This window comes from Halictus rubicundus, chromosome 6 (assembly GCF_050948215.1).
Source record: "Halictus rubicundus isolate RS-2024b chromosome 6, iyHalRubi1_principal, whole genome shotgun sequence".
Classification (NCBI taxonomy): Eukaryota; Metazoa; Arthropoda; class Insecta; order Hymenoptera; family Halictidae; genus Halictus; species Halictus rubicundus.
In genome coordinates, this window is record NC_135154.1 from 5,442,726 (window position 1) to 5,463,393 (window position 20,668).

The following is a 20,668-nucleotide window of genomic DNA, read 5'->3' on the forward strand; positions in this document are numbered from 1 at the left end:
CTACGTATAGAAAATATCAATATGGTGCTTCTCCGCTTGTACAGTTCTTCTAGTATTAAAAAAATGACCGAAAATTTCCTGTATAACATTCCGTAAACATCACCCGTTTTTATAAAATAAACACACAATTAAGTATGGTTGTTCGATACAGTGAGGTTTTTTTTTAAATGAAGTAATTGTAAGAAATTTTGATGCAGACAGCTACGGCAGCTGTGTATTTGTGCATCGAATTCCATGTTATTGTTCCCCGTATTTCTGTTTGACGTTGCCGAGTGATTGATTACTAGAATTCGCGTCGATCGAAAGTTTGTATACGGTAATCGAATTAGTCCCATCACCGGGTTTCACCTGCTATCTTCGTATGGGGCGTAGACCTGCTAATGGGTTCCCTCATATCCACATAGCCAATAATGTGCTTATGAGTAAACATCCTTGTGGTCAGTAAAACCAAGCTATCGGGACATCTTAACTGCCAAAAATCGATTCAAAGACAACGGTATACATAATTCACCCGTCTTGGCCACATTTGATAGTGACCTATTTATCGCACTCTATTTAATTTAAGAATTGAAGAAATGAATGAATGAATTGATGAAAAAATCTTTTGTATCATTTCTTCGTTACAATTTGATGGAAAGCACCAACGTTTGTACATGAAAAGGACAGTTTCAATAAACGCGAAAACAGCGACTTCGTTTCAAAACGTTGAACGGTTTTCGAAAAAAGTAAAGAAGTCCAAAATATATGCAAAAATCTAGTCAAACTATGAGAAGTGTATTAACCCCTGTAGATCTCCCAAAAGCCTAATACTTCATACTTTCACGTCTGTGCTTTGACAAAAATTGCAATTGATTCTTTCGATACTATTACTGTTTATGGTAGAAATATATTGATTAATTTAACATGAATTTTTATGAAACTGCGTAGATTAATTCCTCAGCGCTCTTGAAATTTTTTAGGATATGAAAGTCGAAAGTTCAAAGCCAACTTACTTCACCAACTTTACTTCACCCTTGAAATAAAAAATAATTTGCATGCATAAATTACTTCACGAGAAAAAAAAACAATAATTTTCATGCATTACGTACTTAACTAACAAAAATAATAATTGCTTTTCATGCACTAGACGCACATACATTACCTATTAACCCCCCTTGTTTTTATTGCTAATCTCTAACATTTTCTTCGCATTCTTCGTTAAACTCATTCCACTCGTTAATAAGACATCAATGACTTATCGATAATCAATGGTGACGCCTCCGCACTGAGATACTCCACGGGCTGATAATTGCTGTAGAACCTGAAACAGCTTTAATTGTTTTCCTGTTATTCGATGCATGGAAAAGGCGGCGTCGTACTCGACATTCCGCAGAGTACATTGCGATGGTAGATAATCAAGTGTACAGTGACACTGTATTTCATGATTTCGTATTCCATTTCCTACTCCGTCTGGTTCCACGTCGAAGTAACCGGGCTAATGGAAGTCTGTCATGAAATAAACTTGTCCCTACTTATAATACACGCAGCGGCACCTTCCCCACCATGTTCGCAGGGTAGAAGGTATTGTGTATTAACATTGTTCAGTCCCAGGAACGTGTGCAACGCGCGACCTTAATAAACGCCCGGTATGTCATGATGGGAATCGTTCAAATTCCAGCTTTAATCCAGTTAACGTAAGGAATTCGCGAGAGTAAACAGTTCGTGCGAGCCTTGTTCGTGTTTTTCTGTAGTAATACCTTTTGTCCTTTGGGGGATACGACTAAAAGTTCACTGGTGGCTACGCCCCGTATCCATCGTAAAAGTGTGGAAAACTTACAACTTTCCTGCGTTATATTGTATTTCCCTTTTCTTTCTTCTTTTCTTTAAGCAACGGCGAAGAATGGTAGTCATTATGCGTCTGCAAATCTGACGGGCTTATATTTTATGTACGTAAATATTAGGTTGTTGCAAATGAAATGGCCGTTTTTGAATCTTTGATATAAACTTTTATTTTACAAACTTTATTCATATTCCATTAATCGAAATAATTTCCATCGATATCAATGCACTTCTTCCGTCGTGATACAAGTGCCCCAATGCCTTTCTGGTAGAAATCTAATAAACGTGAGACAATAAATTCATCAAATGCAGTTTTTACAGCACATTCTTTTTTGAATATTTTTCCATTCAAAATGCCATCTAGGTGCTTGAAAGAAATGGTAATCAGTAAGTGACAGGTCAGGCATATAAGGAGGGTGAGGGAGAACTGTATACTTCGACTTTGCTAATTTTTTTACAGTTTGTTTCGCAATATGTGGCCGAGCATTATCGTGAAGCAACAATACACCACGTCTGTTGACTAATGCTGGATGTTGAACACGCAGTTCTTCGTACATTATATCAATTTCCTGACTTTATGAATTTCCTTTTTTTAAAAAATGAGTAATGTACAATACCCTTCGCTGACCACCATATAGACATCAATGTGTGTTACACGAATGAAGCTTCGATTTCGGCATATGTTTTGGAGTTTCATCTGTGTCTAGCCACTGTGCAGAACGTCGTCGATTGTCGTAGAGAATCCATTTTTCATCACAGATAATTATCCTGTTTAACGTGCCTTCATTATTCTGGCGAAAAAGTAATGAAGAACTGATCTCCAGACGGCACATCTTGTTGCTTTCAGTGAGTTTATGTGGGACCCATTTATCTAACTTTTTGACTTATCCCAAAGCTTTCAGATGTCAGGAGACGGTTGAATAGTGTATATTGGTTCTCTCCGCGATTTCCCGAAAAATTAGATGTGAATCCCTTTCAACTATCTCTTTTAAACCTGAATATTTAATAGCTACTGACTTATGACCACGAGGCTCATTTTCCAGATTTGTATCACCGGAACGAAATTTTTCAAACCAATGCCTTATGGTCCGATCACTTGCTATACCTTCACCAAAAGCAGTATTCGCTGCTTCAGACGCAGTATGTCCAAGTTTGAACTCGTACAAGTAAATTATACGAATTTCCTGTTTGTCCATGGTGAACGAAAATCGATTTTGAATCATGTACGAGATATGTACTGTTCATATTGTACAACTTCAACGCCATCTGTCGCGGAAAAACTAAACGACAAAGACGGGAAGTTTCAAATGTGAAAAACGGTCATTTCAATTGCAACAACCTAATGTATGTAGGTGATCAACACGCGCATGATAATATTGTCCAGAATATTCAACTCAACAACATTTTACGAGTGCAAACGTAAATGTTTTGTTGCGCAAAGGAGACAAAATGCACACAATTTACGCTTCTCAGTTGTACAGGGTGTTCCAAAATTATACACTCGCGAGCACTATAACTCTGTTAATAAAATGGACCGCAACATTGACTTCCACTCTTTTTTCAAAGTCGAGGAACCTCGAGGAACCAAAGTCTCAAAGGAAGTATAGGTCTCAGGCCAACCGTTCTCTGAAAAAACGACTTTTAAGTTTCGTAAACTAATTCACTCCATATGTCTACACAGTATCCCAAAATGGTATAAACGTGGAGGGGATAATCTGTTATTAAGTTATCATTGTATACTTTTTGTATGATTAATGTAATTCAAATCATTTATGTTTCGATATATCAAATTTAATCCTCCTGTAATATACCTATTTGACATACGCTAAACAGTTTAACACATCAATAATTTCCAAATAAAAATCATAAGTTTACCACGTGTATTCTCTCAAGCAGTGTGAATGAAAACTAAAAATAATGAATGATGAATGCACCTAATATTATCACATCAAAAATCATCAAAACATTGTGATTTAAACAACATTCGATAATGTCATGTCAAATAATAAACTTAGAGGAAAGAAATCCAGAATACTTGCATTTAATTTGTTGTTTAATTACTTGTTTGCATCCTTATTTTACTTGTAACTAAACTCTACGACCGAAAATTTTATTTATAGGTAATTCTATGATATCAGGTTCGACAGCCATTTTCAGCGAAATTTTTAAAACTGCACTCGTTTGTAAATTTGCATGAGTACCATCTACCCGCATATATCGAAACGTGGAAACAATATGTAAATGTTGACATTGAATTGGACGATTCATATACTTTATTAGATTGGTAAAGAGAATTCTCGTTGGTCCGTTTTTTATTCGCTTTCCTCTCCCCAAATTGGACATACATATTCAGTTACGAGTCCGCAATACGGATATGAAACGGCCGTTGGGACGAGCAACAACATTATGACGTCCAAATAATTGAAAAATACTCGAACTCATTTGGTAATTTAATTATTTATATCAATGCCAGCTTACTCGTTCTCCTTGTATTCCTGTACAGATAACAATAAATTGTTTCAGAGGTTTCTTTCACATAATATTAGAAATTGGTGGCTTAATTTCTTAAAAACAATTCGTTCTAAAGTGATAAATATAAGACACAAATTGTAATTTCCAAAGCAAGAAAAACTTCATGGTAAATGAATTAAATCATTGTAAGTTGTTTATTCTCTTTTTTCTTGGACAAAAAAGTGAAAACTTCACAAAGTGGCGCAACACAAGTAACTTAATACACACTAATTTAAGCTGGAAGTGTCAAAGTTATATTCATTTCTCGGATACTAGAAAATTGAATTAAAAAGAACGAGAATACAATAACTGGTACTTGAAAGTTACAGGCAGAGTTAATTAATGCAACTTCGGAACTTCTTCGCTCTAACGAACGTTTCAAGTCGTAACTGTCTACGAACCCGCTGTCCCATGTATTCTGTTATATTCTACATAGAACATATTCTAAAATTATCAACACAAATTTTCTCACATATAATTTCAAAATGGAATATTTCTACTATCTTTCATTTGAAATAATATTTCATTTTCAACTTCATCAATCAGTTTTATGATTTCATGCAAATAAAGTGTCCCCGTTTAAACGGAAAATAAGATTTTGGAACTCTTTTTCATATATAATTTCAAAATGGAGTATTTTCTTGACTTCATGCAAATATAGTATCCTCGCTTAAACAAGAAATATGCTTTTAATATGTTATATATATTTTTCATGAAGTCTATTCTACAATTATCAATACAAACTTTCTTTCGTATAATTTTAAAATGAACTATTTTAGTATTGTTTGATTGAAATTTTAGTTTCATAGATCAGTTTTTTTAATTCTTTAAAATAAACTATCTATATAGGCTGCACAGTGAAACAGTATCACGAAAAGCTGGACAAAATTCACGTCTGTGTTAATTATCCATTATTAATTACAACATAGAACGATTTTAGAGGTTTTTGGGGTTATAGAATCTAATTACTTATTTTCTAGAAGAAAAAACCATCTTTATAAAACTATCCTTATAGTGGATGTTCCAATCTAAGAAATTTAAACTTTGCTAGTTGCAAAATTACGATTATTACTGATTGTGTGTTTAACACGCCCAATTGAACACTTAATATTATAAAAAAACGTAATTAAAACAAAATTTAACATTGAAATTGTTATCAAATTATTGTTATAAGTCTGCCGTCCTGTTCGTGCTGAAAATTTTCTAATTAATTCCACCTATTTTACAGAAAAGACCCACTGAGCGTTTAAAAAGAAAATAAGATTTTACATGTCCCACGAGGTGAACAGAACTCTTTTTAACTATTTTGAGACGGACTATTAGTTTATCGAAGCGGTCTTCCGTCGGTGCCTTCGAGTAGTTGATTTTGGACAGACAGGACTTCACAAAGGATTTGTATTCATGTAAATGCATATGTATGTACGCATGTATATGCTGTGAGGAACGGCCCTGCCCGTCTGGCGTTTGCACAGCGTATTATAGAGGACAGTGAAGATTCCCATAGATATGGTATTTTATATTCTTCTCCATGTCTCGGTCCGTCTGGGCTGGACATAAGCGAACTTGTCTGTAGATCGTGTGTAGATAGTTGTAGACTTTCGAAACAGTATTGTTTCGTCGATAGGATAAGATGTGTTATTCATCAGCGTTTAAACGCAGACCTTGCACTTTCTTCAGAAGTTTTTTCATTGATTGTCATAGCGGTATCATTCCTTTCAATTTCAACTTCCACTTATTGACAGAAGAAATTCAAATGCGACTCTCCGATAATATTTATTTAAGTTTTCTTACATCGCCTGATCGATGGAATACACGTCTGTGCTGTTTGTATTTTACCTAGGATCATGATTAACGCTGTATCGACGGAACATTTTTATCAAAAACAACTACCCTTGATGACATTTATAGAAAATAGAAGATTAATCGTTTTCCTATTGATTGAGACTTTAATATGAAAATTTAAGAATATATTAAACTGTTAACACTTGCCTTCTGTCATAAATGGGAAACGCAATTATTTGTCCAAATTTAAAAATTATTTTTTGCGGTAATATACTTGCTATACCGAATTTGGTCCTGCAAAATGGAAAATGGTTGGAAGAGTGTTGATTGTGATCATCGTACCGTTTAGATTTTCAAATTTTATTTCATCTATTAAATTCCTTCGATTTTATGGAATTTTTTAGATGGCAAAGTGTTGAATACGGTGTTACACGATTTTCAGAACACTGTTTTTATGGAGTTTTTGCGAGAACGAAGTGCTTTTAATGTTGACACGTCGCAGTGCGATTATTTTACATAGAACGTCACTTGGAGTGGCTTATTGTTAAATGTTAATCAGCTTAATCAGAAGACACACACGGCTTGGATAAATCGAGACTCGCCGGATCATCGAGAACTGTACAGAAAAACTAAAAATGTAATTTATATACAGAACAGGTATTCCATCCGACAGGAAGTGCATTCTTCCTTACGATACTGTATGTACCTTTGGTGGAGAAAGTATTTATATTACATTGGTGCATCGCTAACTACTGATTTCGTACGACAATATATTTTTCTATAATGTGAAATAACTGAAAATATACGTAAAATAATTTAACTTAAATGCATGTTAATTATTACGTGTGTATTCAAGTAGACTGAAATTTTTTATTTTCATGATTCTGTATAAAATTTCTTCGTTTTGTAAAGTTTTCATTTATAAATGTTTCATAACGTCAATCCGTACACCATTAATGATTTTTCGAGGGTATCGCTATGCTGTACCAAATATCGAGAGGCGCAAATCAAATTCGATACACGTTTTTATTTGTGGTTTCACGAACGTACCTGACTCATTTTTAACACACATACCTTGTTTACAAATTAAAAAGAATCCATACAACCAGTTCGTACATACCTTAATAATTGGAACCCTACTGTAATTCATTCGAGTCATTATTTGTGAGATTTCATTTTGCATTGATACTATTGTATACATTTAATTTGAAAAAATAATTTCCAAATATGACACGTGTATTATTGTGTAATGTTGTAAATATACTCACTATTTGGAAACATAAAAAAAAACATTGAAACATGTTATAAGATTTTAAATATACCAGTCAATATTGTATTTCGTTACCTGAATAAAAAAATAAAATAAATAAATTTCTTTTATTTGACTATGTTGAGAATTTGTATTCCTGCATTAGAGAATTTTTTATTGCAGTTATGAATAAATTTATCCAAACGCATTTAGATTATAGATATATCATGGATCTGTAATTATGTCCTTTTATACTTTTTATTCTATGTGTAATTTGTAGTTTCAATTTTTCGCTTCGCGTTCTTTACAAATTATGTACAGTCGGAAACAATATTAAATGAACTCCCTTTAAGAACTAATCATTTTTTAAAAATTGGACCAAACAGCTTGAATCTTTTTGAGAAAAGATGCAGAAAAATTGTTTTTGAAATTGCTATTGCTCGGTATTTGGAAGAGAAAAGTAAAGGTCATGATTTTTAACTTTTTCATCTGTGCCTATAATGAAAATTGAAAATATGCCTTTTGTAGATTTATGTAAATTATATACGTGGACATAGTTTCATCGAAATCGGTTGACCAAGTCGCAGTTTCACACAATTTTTGCGAATTTTAATTATTGATAACTCATAATAACTTTAATCGATTTTGATAAAATTTTGTGCATGTATGTAACGTAGATCTACAAAAGGCGTATTTTCAATTTTCATTATAGGTACAGATAAAAAAGTTAAAAACTTTTTCTTCGCAGTTTCGACCAATGGTAATTTTTAATTCATTTTTTTATATAGTACTTAGTAAACTAATCCTTCTGACATCTCAAAGAAACTTAAGTCGTTTGGTTAAATATTAAACAAGTTATTAGTGCTTAAAGGGTGTCCACTCAATTTTGTCCCCGACTGTACGTGCAATACAGGAGCAGTATTAATTTACTAGCTAACAATGTCCCCAATATTTATAATATTTGCAGTAGCAAAATTTAACTGGTGCGATCAAATACCTGTTTCGCTCGGCAGTAAAACATTTTGATGAAAGCTGTTCAAATACCGTAGGTTCCCACGGTGAATCTTCTCGAAGTTCGCCTCGGTCGGTTAAAGTTTTGAACGACAAATGACACACGCGATCCTAGGACAAATTATTTCCGTGAAAGGAGTTTTGCAATCGATTTAACGGGTCATCAAAACCCCCGGCGGGGAAAAATGTCACGCAACGCGAGCGTCGCGTCGCGTCGCGTCGTCGCTCGTGCAAAGGAAGTTTTCAGTATCGAGCTCATCTTTCATCCGCATTAGAATTACGTCCGGTTTTCTAGCCGCGATTTCACTGTTCGCGAGGTACGAACTTCGCTGGAGCGAGATCGCATTACATCGTTCCAACAACCATACACGTTTTCCGCAATTATTTCCCGGAGAAAGTTTCCGGAGAGGGATGAATCTTCTCGTATCTCCCCTAACCGGCGAGATTGTCGTTGTACACTCTCATGATACCGTACGTTTCGGAACAAAGAGGGGAGGAAACTTAGCGCATATTTCATGCGGAGGCTTGAAAAATTACATCGCTCCTCTTATTTGAAAAATGTGTCTGCGGTGAATGCTTAATGTGTTGTTCAAAATATAAGACATTTCGAATATCCGGAGGTCTTTTCACAATTCTATATTACAGATCGTCATTTTCTAGCTGCGACTATTGTTTGTTTTTTTAAATTAAAAAAATAATAATAAAAATTTTTAGGACAAGTACGAACAGTTTATTTTCTTGTTTTTCTACATACAGTGGCGGACAAAAGAAAATTTAAAATTGGAATTTCTATTAGTAACATTAACACTAGGTGGTTTTTCAAATGTTGATAATATCCATCTAATCTAACAAGAAATTATTATTTTTAAGTATTGTGCGTACTTCATATAGAATGACTTTGCATCTGAAAATACTAGAGAATAAAATAGAGAATATTGTCAATTATAAATTTCCAGCTCCTAACAGAAATTAGGTACATTTTCCAGATATTTAAGAATTTTATTTAATCGCGTTAATAAGATTTTATTGTTAACGCCACAACTGGCTACAAAATATGTTAAAAATTGTACAATTTTCTGAAAAAAACTGACAAAAGCAACTAATTGCATATATTTGAATAACTTTGACAGAACTATGTAAACTTTTATCTGAAATTCGTGCTGAGACGTGCTTCTATGATTGCTGAAAATTACAAACAAATTAAACTCTAAGAAATTGAATTGGAATGCCTCAAATACTCCCTCCCATTCAGCTGGTACTGTTTGTGGGTTTGGAAATGTATTCATCCTTCTCAATTCTGTAACCCATAAAGCTTTCATCCAATATTGAATATGTATACATCTATTCAGCCCTCCGTGTTCCTTAATATCGTTTATGACTATTCCTTTTCATCCCTCTGAATACATCCAGAAAAAAAGTATACCGACACCGATATACCCTTTTATGTATTTTGCTGTGTCTGAAAACGCTACGGTTAGCTTATACACGTTTTATTAATATTTATTAATTACAAGCCAACAGTACTGTGACTGCAGTATATTGTCTGCAAACGCTGCTTAAATAGTGTGCAATATTTCGATTTCTGTTTGAAAGATATCATGTCTCATGGTATTTCATGTGGTACTTCTTTTTTACTCACTAATAAAACCATTATTTTAAAAAATTTAGTAACAGTTGTCCTCGGAAAGAAGAACAATAAAAATAAAATCTACAACATAGAAAAAATACTTTTAATAAATAAGAGAAATAGGTTTTTTTCATAGTCTGAAGCAAAATTCTGGAGGAATATAATTTAGAGGAATACACTGTTAATTTAAATTGGAAAATAGACTTGCTTATTGAGTTTCAAAGATGTTTTTTACGTCTAAAGTAATGTCGTTTCTCTTTCTTTAGACTGTGCGAATGATCAAAAAGCTGCGATGTTTGAAGCTTAGAGATTCTCACAAAATTATACTGTTTTTGTACTATTCATTTAAGCATCAGGAAAAATGGATACCCCAACAGATCAAGTAACGAATATTTAGATTATATTCAGAATAACGGAAATTGTATTGGAAAATATGTCCGATATAAAATTAATCCCCAAATACATATGTACTGTCAGTAGAGAACTTTCAACCCTTTCAACCGTGTCTTCCCGTTTTCAATAATACAGTTCAGTATTATAGTGCTACAGCATCTCTCATACTATCTGTAAATTATATAATTATTTTTGGGTATTAGTCGGAAACTAAAAATAAAATTTTAGAAATGTTTCAAAATGTTCGGAACGATATTTTATGTGTAACAATAAATAAGTGATTGACAAAATACCTACAGCAGCAAAAGAAATGTACCGCATAAATGTTCATGTTTTTACGAGGAGGATGAACAATTTTTTGTGGCGTGTTATTATCGTTATAACACTATACAGATTAATTTTTTCAATACGTTAACAAAATATATTAAAACATCACTGAATTTTAATTGGTTTGTTTGTTACATTAATCCATAAATCAACCAGCAAGGGTTTAAAAATGATTAGAAACCGCCTGCGATTCGTGTAATTTTATTAACAAATTAGTAAGCAGGTTCTACCTTTTATAAGAAAAAGGCTGCTGATGATATCGTAATACGGTTTGAATTGGTTACAAGGATACTGTTGCAGTTTTTCTACCGTTCTTGTGAAAGAATATATTGGATTATGTTGGACTAAACGAACACGGTGATAGTGATTATTCATTCATTTATTGGTTATAAAAAAGGCGCCACTTAACATCCTCTGGCCTTTTTTCTAGGGATCTATTAGAGACAAGGTCTTTTTTTAATCTTCTTTGCTGCATGTTGGGCAAGAATGAAACTACCACGTTGATACTGTTATATTGATATTATTATATTCAAATTATTATGTCCTATAAATATGAACTACAGTTATATGAACTAAGTAAGATTCATTTTAACCTATGGAAGTTGTAAAATAAAACATTGCAAACATAGGTCAAAGCATGTAAATTAACAAAGAATTGCATAGACAGAAGAAAGTGCGAACGAAGGTTAAACTTTACCTTGACAACCCACAAATTTTTAACTTTTTACTATATAATTCTGTACATCTTGACGAGAAAATGCCAAAAATCGAAGTTTTAAGGCGAGGAATTCACTGGTTCAAAAGTTATGCGTGTTTAAAGTTGAGCGATTTTAAGCGTTTTTGACAGATTAATACAAATTTTTAGCCATTTTTTCTTAAACATACCCCCAAATAAATAAATTTGTCGGATAATTCCTTATGGACGCGTCTTTACAATCTGAACAATCGTAAATTAAAAATATTAGAATTCATCTTCCTGACGGATCCCGTAAACCTATTGTTAACCAGTTAACTGTGTTTGACGAGTATACTCGTCATGAAGAAATGGCAATATTTTGTGTCATGACGAGTATACTCGTCAAAACAGCTATAATTCAAACAGCGGTTAATTTTTGCGACGCAACTTAGGTACACATTTTTCAAAGAGGTCACAATAGCTAACTGGTTAAAGAATGTCAATCAAAATTTCTTTGACAAATCTGTCTATTTCTTTTGCGATAACCCGGTATTTGACGCGGATTCTAAATCTCGACTTCGATCGGCACTTAGTTATGACTCACCTGCATGCGAGGGCCGTCGGTGTAGGTGGCAACAACGGAAGAAACCGTGGAAGAGTGAGAAAGAGAGTGAAAGAGGGGGGGGAGGTGTATGAAGGGGGAAGAAGGAAGTGAAGAAGAGATTCTAAACGAATCACTGACGGAACACGTAAAAACTATCGTATTACCGGTGGACAGTAAGATTTCACGTGGGTATCCCTGTTAATGACGAGCACGTTGCTCCATTACACCGGTGCCGGTCTCGTTCATTCACCCCGGTGCTGTCTCGATATCGAAATCACGTTATCGATACCGCTGCCACCACCGTCACCGCCACCGCTGCCACCCTTGCCGCTCTGATTTCGTGGTAACATCGATCCGCGCATCGATTGTTCTTCGGACCACCCTGCTAGTATGCAAACGAGCAGGATATCGCGCAGTCACAGGATTTCCCCGAGTAGTTCTCTTGCATTTTTCTTCTTGCACCTGGCGATCGTGTAACGAGAAAGTTCTGATTCCGTGGAACAAGTGATTATCGGGAATCAGATCGTGCACTATGGAGAATAATTATTTCCACCGTCCCTCGGCCGTTGCCTCGCAGCTCGCTGGCTGAATGTACCAACTGCACCGACACTGGAAACTTCCTGATAGTTGAAACATTTTTACAGAACCGTTAGTTGAAAGTTAGGAGGAACATTTTTTCACCGGTTTCGAACATTTAAACACAATTTAGTGTACAAGAATTCCGAACATTTTCACCGGCTCGTGGGTTAAGGATAATGTAGAGGGAAGTTTAATGTTGCCGAATATATAAAACTACAAAGCAATTAATGCTTTTAACCCTTTGCGGACAAGGATTTTTTGAAATATTCAAGATATTTTCCTTAGGAAGCTAAATCTTACAACGACGTCTTCAGTTCTGGGAAAATAAAGAAAGTATATACTGATCTTTTGTTACTGCAATGAATTAAATTATTTGTTTGCAATCTTAAGAATTAAGTAGGGGGACGTGACATTATCAATATAACGACACTCGTTCTAAAATGGTTAATATTAGATCTATGATTGCATAAGAAGCAATTATTTTACATTATTTCATATACATAAGGAATATGTATTTATTCACATTGTTAATGATTTTTATTATAATATTATTTTATATCTTTACGGTTTGAGTTTTTCATTTTTTTACACGAAACTAAACCTGCGTTAAGAATAGTTTGTTTGAAATGCACTAATTCAATTTTACTTGACGGCATACGTGCCAAGTAAAACATTAAAAATAAGTTTGAAGTACAAAGAAAGATGAATGTAAACGATTTATGTTTAAAACATGAAACATTGTTCAGATTGTTGCATCTCAAGAGGTTTGAAGTTTTTTGACGCATAACATAAATTTCTACCTCTGGACATGGATCCATTTGTCAACGTCGCAAGAATATTTTTCAATATTTCAACAACAGACGTGTCTCAAAAATGTTTTTCAAGGTATATTTAAGACGCCACCACTTAAACGCGAATATTTCTAATGACGAAGTATCATTTGTCCAACTGCCAATATGATTAAAGTGTGATAAAGTTCTATTATTAGTGTGTATTCATTTTAAATTGTCATAGTGCATTTTGTAACGATTTTAATGAATACTTCAAATATAATAAAATACTTAGAATTTGTAATTCAAGTAGAGATTATGCATAAGTTTCACATATCACTTTATAATATTCCTGCTCGCATTTATTAATTTCGTAAAAAAGTGTGATTAAAAATTTTCAATCAGGCTTCTAAACTAGTATTTTTAAATTCAACACTAGAATGACTTTTTTCTATTTTATGAATACATTCAAAAGTGTTTAGGAGTTTGTAGATCTTAACATTCTGAAATGTACAAATACATTTAAAAATAATGCTAGTAATGATTCTTGATGAAATTGTTTCAAACCGTTTATAGAAGTATATTGACAATCAAACAGATTACACACGAAGTATTGAAGATGCGAATTAGCGTCCTTGATCTTCAACAGTTGGCAAACAGAAAACGTCAATTGACGACTCATGTCCACAATATGCTAACATGATGTTTACCGCGTCGGTCATATGTATATGAGTACATAACACAATGTTTCATTCAGAATTAGAAATTCGTTTGTATAGCGACATAAAGTGTGACTTGGCTGAAAAAGGCCAAACAATATTTTTTAAGTAGAGTGCATAAGGACTGTTAAATATCTGGCAAGAATATTTTCTTTCAATTTTTCTTAAAATCCACCGCGTCAGTCTAACACATTGTTCATTGATTCTGAACAAATAGTACGTTCTACACTTTGTTTCACTAGTTGTGAACAAAGCGAATAATTTCTTTTTACATTGATCTCATTTTACCTCAGATTTTCGTTATCAAAGAAGGAATTTACAAACTTAATAATTTAGCTTTCCATCACATTTATGTTTTACCAATGTGTCAATTTAAAAACGAGAAACGAATAAAAGTTAACGAAAACTTGTTACGTCATCATTGTCATACGAAGGGTCATGGCCCATCCTTCCATCTTGTAGTCTGTTAAAGAATTAAAGAAAGAATTCTTAAGATAAATTCTAATTTTCTACTTCCAATTTTATTTAAAAAATTACATCGAATTCGTGGGATATTTTTAAATGATGATTCGGTTAGCCATAATAGGTATTATATAAAAAATTGTTGAATTTCTCTTATTTTTCGACCGTGCAAAGGTATGTAACCCCTTAATGTCGTCAGTGTAAAGTAAGAATAATGCAGAAGAAATGAAAATAAGAAATAATTTCTATTTGAAAATAAAAATAATATTGATTTGTTTGAAATAATAGCAATTTCAAATTATTATTTTGATATTCCTTTATTTCAAGTTTGTCAACAGAAATTATCCTGAAAATAATATGCAACGGGTGTCGGTATAAACTGGACTCAAACCTGATAATCCGGTCAGCTGATATCATTTTGAAGAACAATTTCACAGCTGTCTGAAATAATTATTCCAAATAGTTATAAAATAACATGTTATTTTGAGATGATATGTCAAGTAATGTTATTTCAAAAGTGATCACAGGCATGGAAGTAATTGTAACATAAACTAACATGATATTTGAAATAAAATTTCAAATGTCATTTCAGAAGCGCCCAGGTCTGTTCTAGACGACGTAAAGAATTCCCGATCGAAAATACAGCGGAACCGAGTTTTTCTCGCGATTCTCGTCCCACGCATCATCGTGTCACGAGTCATCACTGTAACGAGATGCGAAATCGTTTCGAGTCCCCGACCATGCGGTCCCATTATCATTGTACATTACGGGCGGTTCGAAGAGCCCGCGGGACGGTCGGTATGCGTGCGCTTATCAGGGTATAATCCTCTAATCTTCTTATCTTCTTCATTTGAATCGCGGCGCAGAAACGGAACACATTATTATCGTTTATATTCCGGGTCAAGGGTGACGCGTCTACTCGATCCAAGTTATCGACCGCCTCCTTTCGTTCCATGAAGGTGAACAAGACGGAGAGACCATGCGGAGGAGGCGGAAGATCATCTTGCGTCTCGTGTCTTGCGTCTTGCGTCGGTACACCGACTCCGGGCGTGGGAGGCCAAGGAAAAAGGCACCGGGCCTCGTAATATGCGAGCTAAACCGATGCGTTTTAACAGACTGCCATGCTATCCTCTGATGCCCTTGTAATTGCATAAGAATCGCGAGCACTACGTGCGCGCGAGTGCCAACAGACCGTCCTACGAAACCCCCGGATTGTATACAATGACTCATGAAAGCATTCAAACGTGCCTAATCGAAAGCGTTATGGATCACGACTTCTACAGTCAGGAACACGAACGATAATGCAACCTATTAATTTGTTCATTTTTATTTGGTAGATAACGTGAATGAAATTGCCCGCGCATATATCGTTTTACGCTGCTTCTGCTTATTTGATCCAGTTGATAAAACTAAAATACGGTTGCTCCGCATGAATTCATCTAGAGCAATGTCAATTTTCAAGACAAATTCAATGGGACAAAATTATAGGACCAGAGTCGCTTGAATAAGACTTATCTCCCGCTTTACCTTTCCCCTTCTACGACGCCATTTCCCCACGCTTCCGCCACGACCCGGTCACGTGACGCGTTTCGTCTCTGTCGTGCATTTGTCAAAATGTCACGTGACTAATCCAGTACTGACAGGAAGAGAGTAACTTTTTTCTGCAATTTGAGTCAATTTCCCTAATATAATAATAAAAAAAAAAACAGAAAACTTTTTTCATATTAGTTGAAGGGTATAACATGAATTCTACAACATAGACGTAAAGGGTTTATAAAGAACAGGAGAAAAGGGAAAAGGGCACCGAAATAAAAAAGAAATTGACGAAGACCGAAAGCGACGTTTCGACGCCCACGCGTGCCGTCTTAATTACAACAGGCCTGACGGCCGGTTTTACGATTATACCAGTTCGAGAGGCTCCAGTGCCGGCTTATTTCCTTTCATAGCCAACGTTAAAAAGTAATTAGAACGTTGAGCCGCAGAAGCTTGATGAGAGATGCGAACGTTAACCTGAATGACGATCATGTATGGAAATGTTTCTGCCGTTGCTGGATCGGGATCAACACTCGTTGCGTTGCCATTCTGACCTAGTTGTACGTGAAATACGAGCATCGAATTCGTTTTATAACGAATGTCTCGTAGGAAATACAAAACAGTTTATTATTTTTGTTGTAATGGAATATTAACAAGAAACGTAAATTTTGTATGTAGACGCATAGATTCACAAGCTTCGTTGCAAAACGAACATCGCAACATTTCACGTTGTTATGTGCAATATTCCTGTAACTGCTCAAACTGAATATTAGAATAAAGATTCACAGATGCAAATAAATTACTTTATTTTATTACCACTGCACTAAATTATTGAGTTCATTTTTAATATATTTGACATACAACTCTACAATTTTTTCGATTGCGATATCTGCAGTGTGAAAAATAATTTGCTCTATAAAACAATAGAGTACTATTTTAACAATAGGGTACTTGATGTGAATATAATAATATCTATACTAAGCTAGAGTATTTTTTAAAAGTTAGGAGGAACACTTTACTATATGACGTGTATAAAAAATTTTTTTAAACTTTGCGATTGATCGGAATCGCACAGAAAATACTAAAGGTTGCTTTTCACGAATTTGTTTTCTGCAATATTACAAATTTAAAAAATACTGCAGTTATACATATATACATTCTAAAAATTTGATTGAAACTGTATACCATTCTTAACTATCTGTAGGTTATAGCAACTTTCAATACAATATTTGTAGTTTATACCTTTATAATTATTAATGTAAATTAATTTGTATCTTTTACAAGTCATCTAGTAAACTACCCTTCTAACTTCTTTAAAAAAAACTGTTTAGTATAATTTTAAAAAAGTGTATTTCTTCTGAAGTGTGTCCGATGATTAATTGAAGTCATTGCATATACATATATACTGAACTGCGAATCTTTATATGAAATAAAAATGTTGTCCTTTAATGATTTTAAGAAATTAATAATAGTGCATCAGTATTCTTAAATTCTTTCAATGCTTCCACTGTTTTATTATAACCAGACAGCGGGTCTTTATGCACAATATAAGTTTCATTTTCTTTCTTAATATGTTTAATGGATTAAAAATCATATAAAAGTATTTTTAAATTCTGCTAATGTTTTTACTGTTAAATTAACTGTTTACTGTTTTTAAATTAAAACCTACTCATTTTTGTCTTAAATGTATCAAATCCGTTATCTAATTATAACTGCATAAAATAACACAAATGTATAGAGCAGTGTCAGATGTAGAATAACAGATTCGCGACAGCTTTCTTTCGTTCGGCCTTCCGTAAAGATTGCCAAATGCAGGCTCGCTCAATAAAAATTTACGAGTCTTGGCAACGTCTTTCAACATCTTTCGTTTGTGTTATCACGGCAATCGCGGTATGCGCAATCAATCGTGATCGACTCCCATTAAACGATACGGTCGCGTGGAAATCAGCTGAAACATAAAATACCAACACACTTAACCTGTCACTTAAAACTTTAATCTTAACGTAGCTGTCTAAGCATACATAATGTTTTACATTTAGTAATAAAACTGGTTAAATTATTTGTAATACACAATTTATAGAAAGTTTCGATTTCTGTAAAATACTAAAAGACAGCGACACAGACTCCACTATAATAAAAAGGGAAACAGCTTTACCACTGTACAGTGAATCTGCAGAACAGAAATTTTGTAAATAATTTCAAATGTTTGGTTACCAGAAAAATATTAAACTAGTTAATATTGTATTAATATTGCGAAGATTAATTAAGATTAATTTCTTATGGTATTACCACAAAATACTCCATAAACAAAGAATATTGTATTATCATAAATCTCGTAAAGCTTTCAAACCTATTTCGTGTTTAAACATAATACCAAAATTGCTGATAAAGTTTCCAACCTGCTTTGTATTTCCGCGCAATTTGAAGGGGATTTAAATTTTTCAAAAAGTTTTAGAAAGTGCCTGTTTTATTTTTCTCATGTAACCTACCAACTGCAATTTTTTAAAAATCTATTTCGCACGTCACTTAATAAATCGATTCTTCTAATTGCTAAAAAAATTCGGATCATTTGGTCCGATTTTTAAAAAGTTATACTGTTTTAAAGGGCGTTCGAAGACTTCCGTGAGCCATTGTATGTCGCTATGAAATTTTATTCGCTGCTTTTTGATTTCTACAATATTCAAACATGAAAGTTATACTCGCGATCTGTCTACAAAGTGTTAAAATAATGTCGTTGATTAAATTCCTACCTAAGTGACTGAACGGAAATAGTTCGAACAGAATTCGTTTTCAAATAAGAGACAACTGTTTATTGCGATCCCTGGTGCAAATTTTTCCTAGTCAGTTTCGTCATAATTAGACTGCGGCTTTTATGCATTTATGACAAAAATGGGTAGGAGAAACGCAAAACGGCAAAAGCATTAGTAGAATACGGAACTATTGGATAAAGTTCTCTGCTTGTCCTCTCCGACTTCAATGACCTTGAAATATGTTGTCAAGGTCACCATTCTGAACAAAATTTCCCTTTCAAGTTTTTGGCGACCGACTTTAGTTTACGAGATAGTTGCAACATCGACAAGTTTACCAACTATTGTTGTCACATTTTCAAGCTATTAAATTGATTGAGAAGGGAAATCGATTTCTATCTTGCTCCAGTTTGTTGTGATTGAGGTAGAGTTGCGATCGGAAAGTTCGCATCGCCAGCGACTGTCGCTGTCGCGGCGACGAATGCAGTCCCATACGGCTGGGAACCGGAAAACTGAAAAAGCTGTTATCTGTTACAGGTGAGAAAAGTGTGCGGTCGTCCGGAACTGCAGCCAAAGAACGATGGAACCGTTACGCCTTCGGATCCAGCTGCAACAGAGAAATTGGCGGCGGGCAGCCTCGAGATGCACGCAGCTGCGCCTCCTGTCACGCATAGAACATTACCGACGCAGTTGCACGTGCAGCTGGGTAATTTCTTGGCCAGTGTCGTCAGGTCTCGGACCTTCTATGGTACTCTGGCCGACACGATCTGCGAGGAATATCCCGACAAACGATGTTGGAATGGCGAGCACGTCGGAGAGTGAGTACACTTGCCATTTTATTCCGCGGTTTCAACAAACTGCCGGTAGTCCGTAAATTATCGCGACGAAAGCCTCGCCGGTGCACATACGTTTAAGCTTTCGCGAGCGGAAGTATTCAAATCATATTCAAATACGTACCAGACTTTTACGAGCCGCGATGCTTTTAACGCCGCCCACTCTCCTTGGAAAACTTTGCTCGAGCCCTGCTCGACGACGACGCCACACCGCGGCGTCGACCGTCTCCTACATACTGAATTTTTCGAAGAATTCCGAACACAGAATCGCAAAGCGTATTCGTATTCGAGAAGCGTTGCAAAAATGAATCTTTAAGTCTCGGCATTCACACGAGGCGCTCGTCTCGGTTCCTTCGAGAGAAACCAAAATTCCGGTACATGCTCGGTCGAACCCGAAAAACTTGACCCGCTTATACGAAATTCTGAAATTTTATCTACAATTGGAAGGACACTTTTCAACACTTGTATTGATATCCAACATTTTCTGCAACGTTCAATAATATCGTAATTCTTAGACTTCGTGATTCTAGTGTCTCTAGAACAACGCCTCAAAAGTAAATCCATTTATATAAATATATAAGGAAGTGCAGTGTATGCTCGATTTAGCGGCTATGCGAAAAATGTATTTTCCATGTTTGCGCGAAGATAAAATCATAGGATCAAGAAAAATCTCATTTTGAACATATTATGAACATATTATGAAAAATTTCAATTTCTATTACAGTTCTATACAGTTTATTTTTAGTGTATCATTCCCGCGGCATACTGCAATTAAACGGTCAATTAATTGTTGCTTTGTCACAAGTACCTTCGAAAGTTCTTCAATAATATTCAAGAATTCCCAGTTCAATCGAGAACCTTGACTTCTTCTCCGTAAGGATTTTACAGTGCTTTTTGACATTATTGCAAAGTGCAGAATCATGCATGAAAATACGGGTTTCTTTCGACATAAGAGGATGATGTCTTTTTCGCAACAAGAAAATCTCTATCCCCTCCTCTGCGTCTGAAGTTGTCCGCTTGACACCGC

General features: G+C 34.6%; 1 protein-coding gene across 2 annotated transcripts in view; it reads left to right on the forward strand.

The window, feature by feature from the left end:
- Positions 1–20,668, forward strand: part of Dally (division abnormally delayed protein) — a 308,320-nt gene that overhangs the window by 218,576 nt on the left and 69,076 nt on the right. For both annotated transcript variants that reach the window (XM_076789540.1, XM_076789541.1), the window contains exon 5: positions 19,346–19,626. In XM_076789540.1, the coding sequence (XP_076645655.1) occupies positions 19,346–19,626 (281 nt within the window). The remainder of the gene's footprint in view (positions 1–19,345; positions 19,627–20,668) is intronic.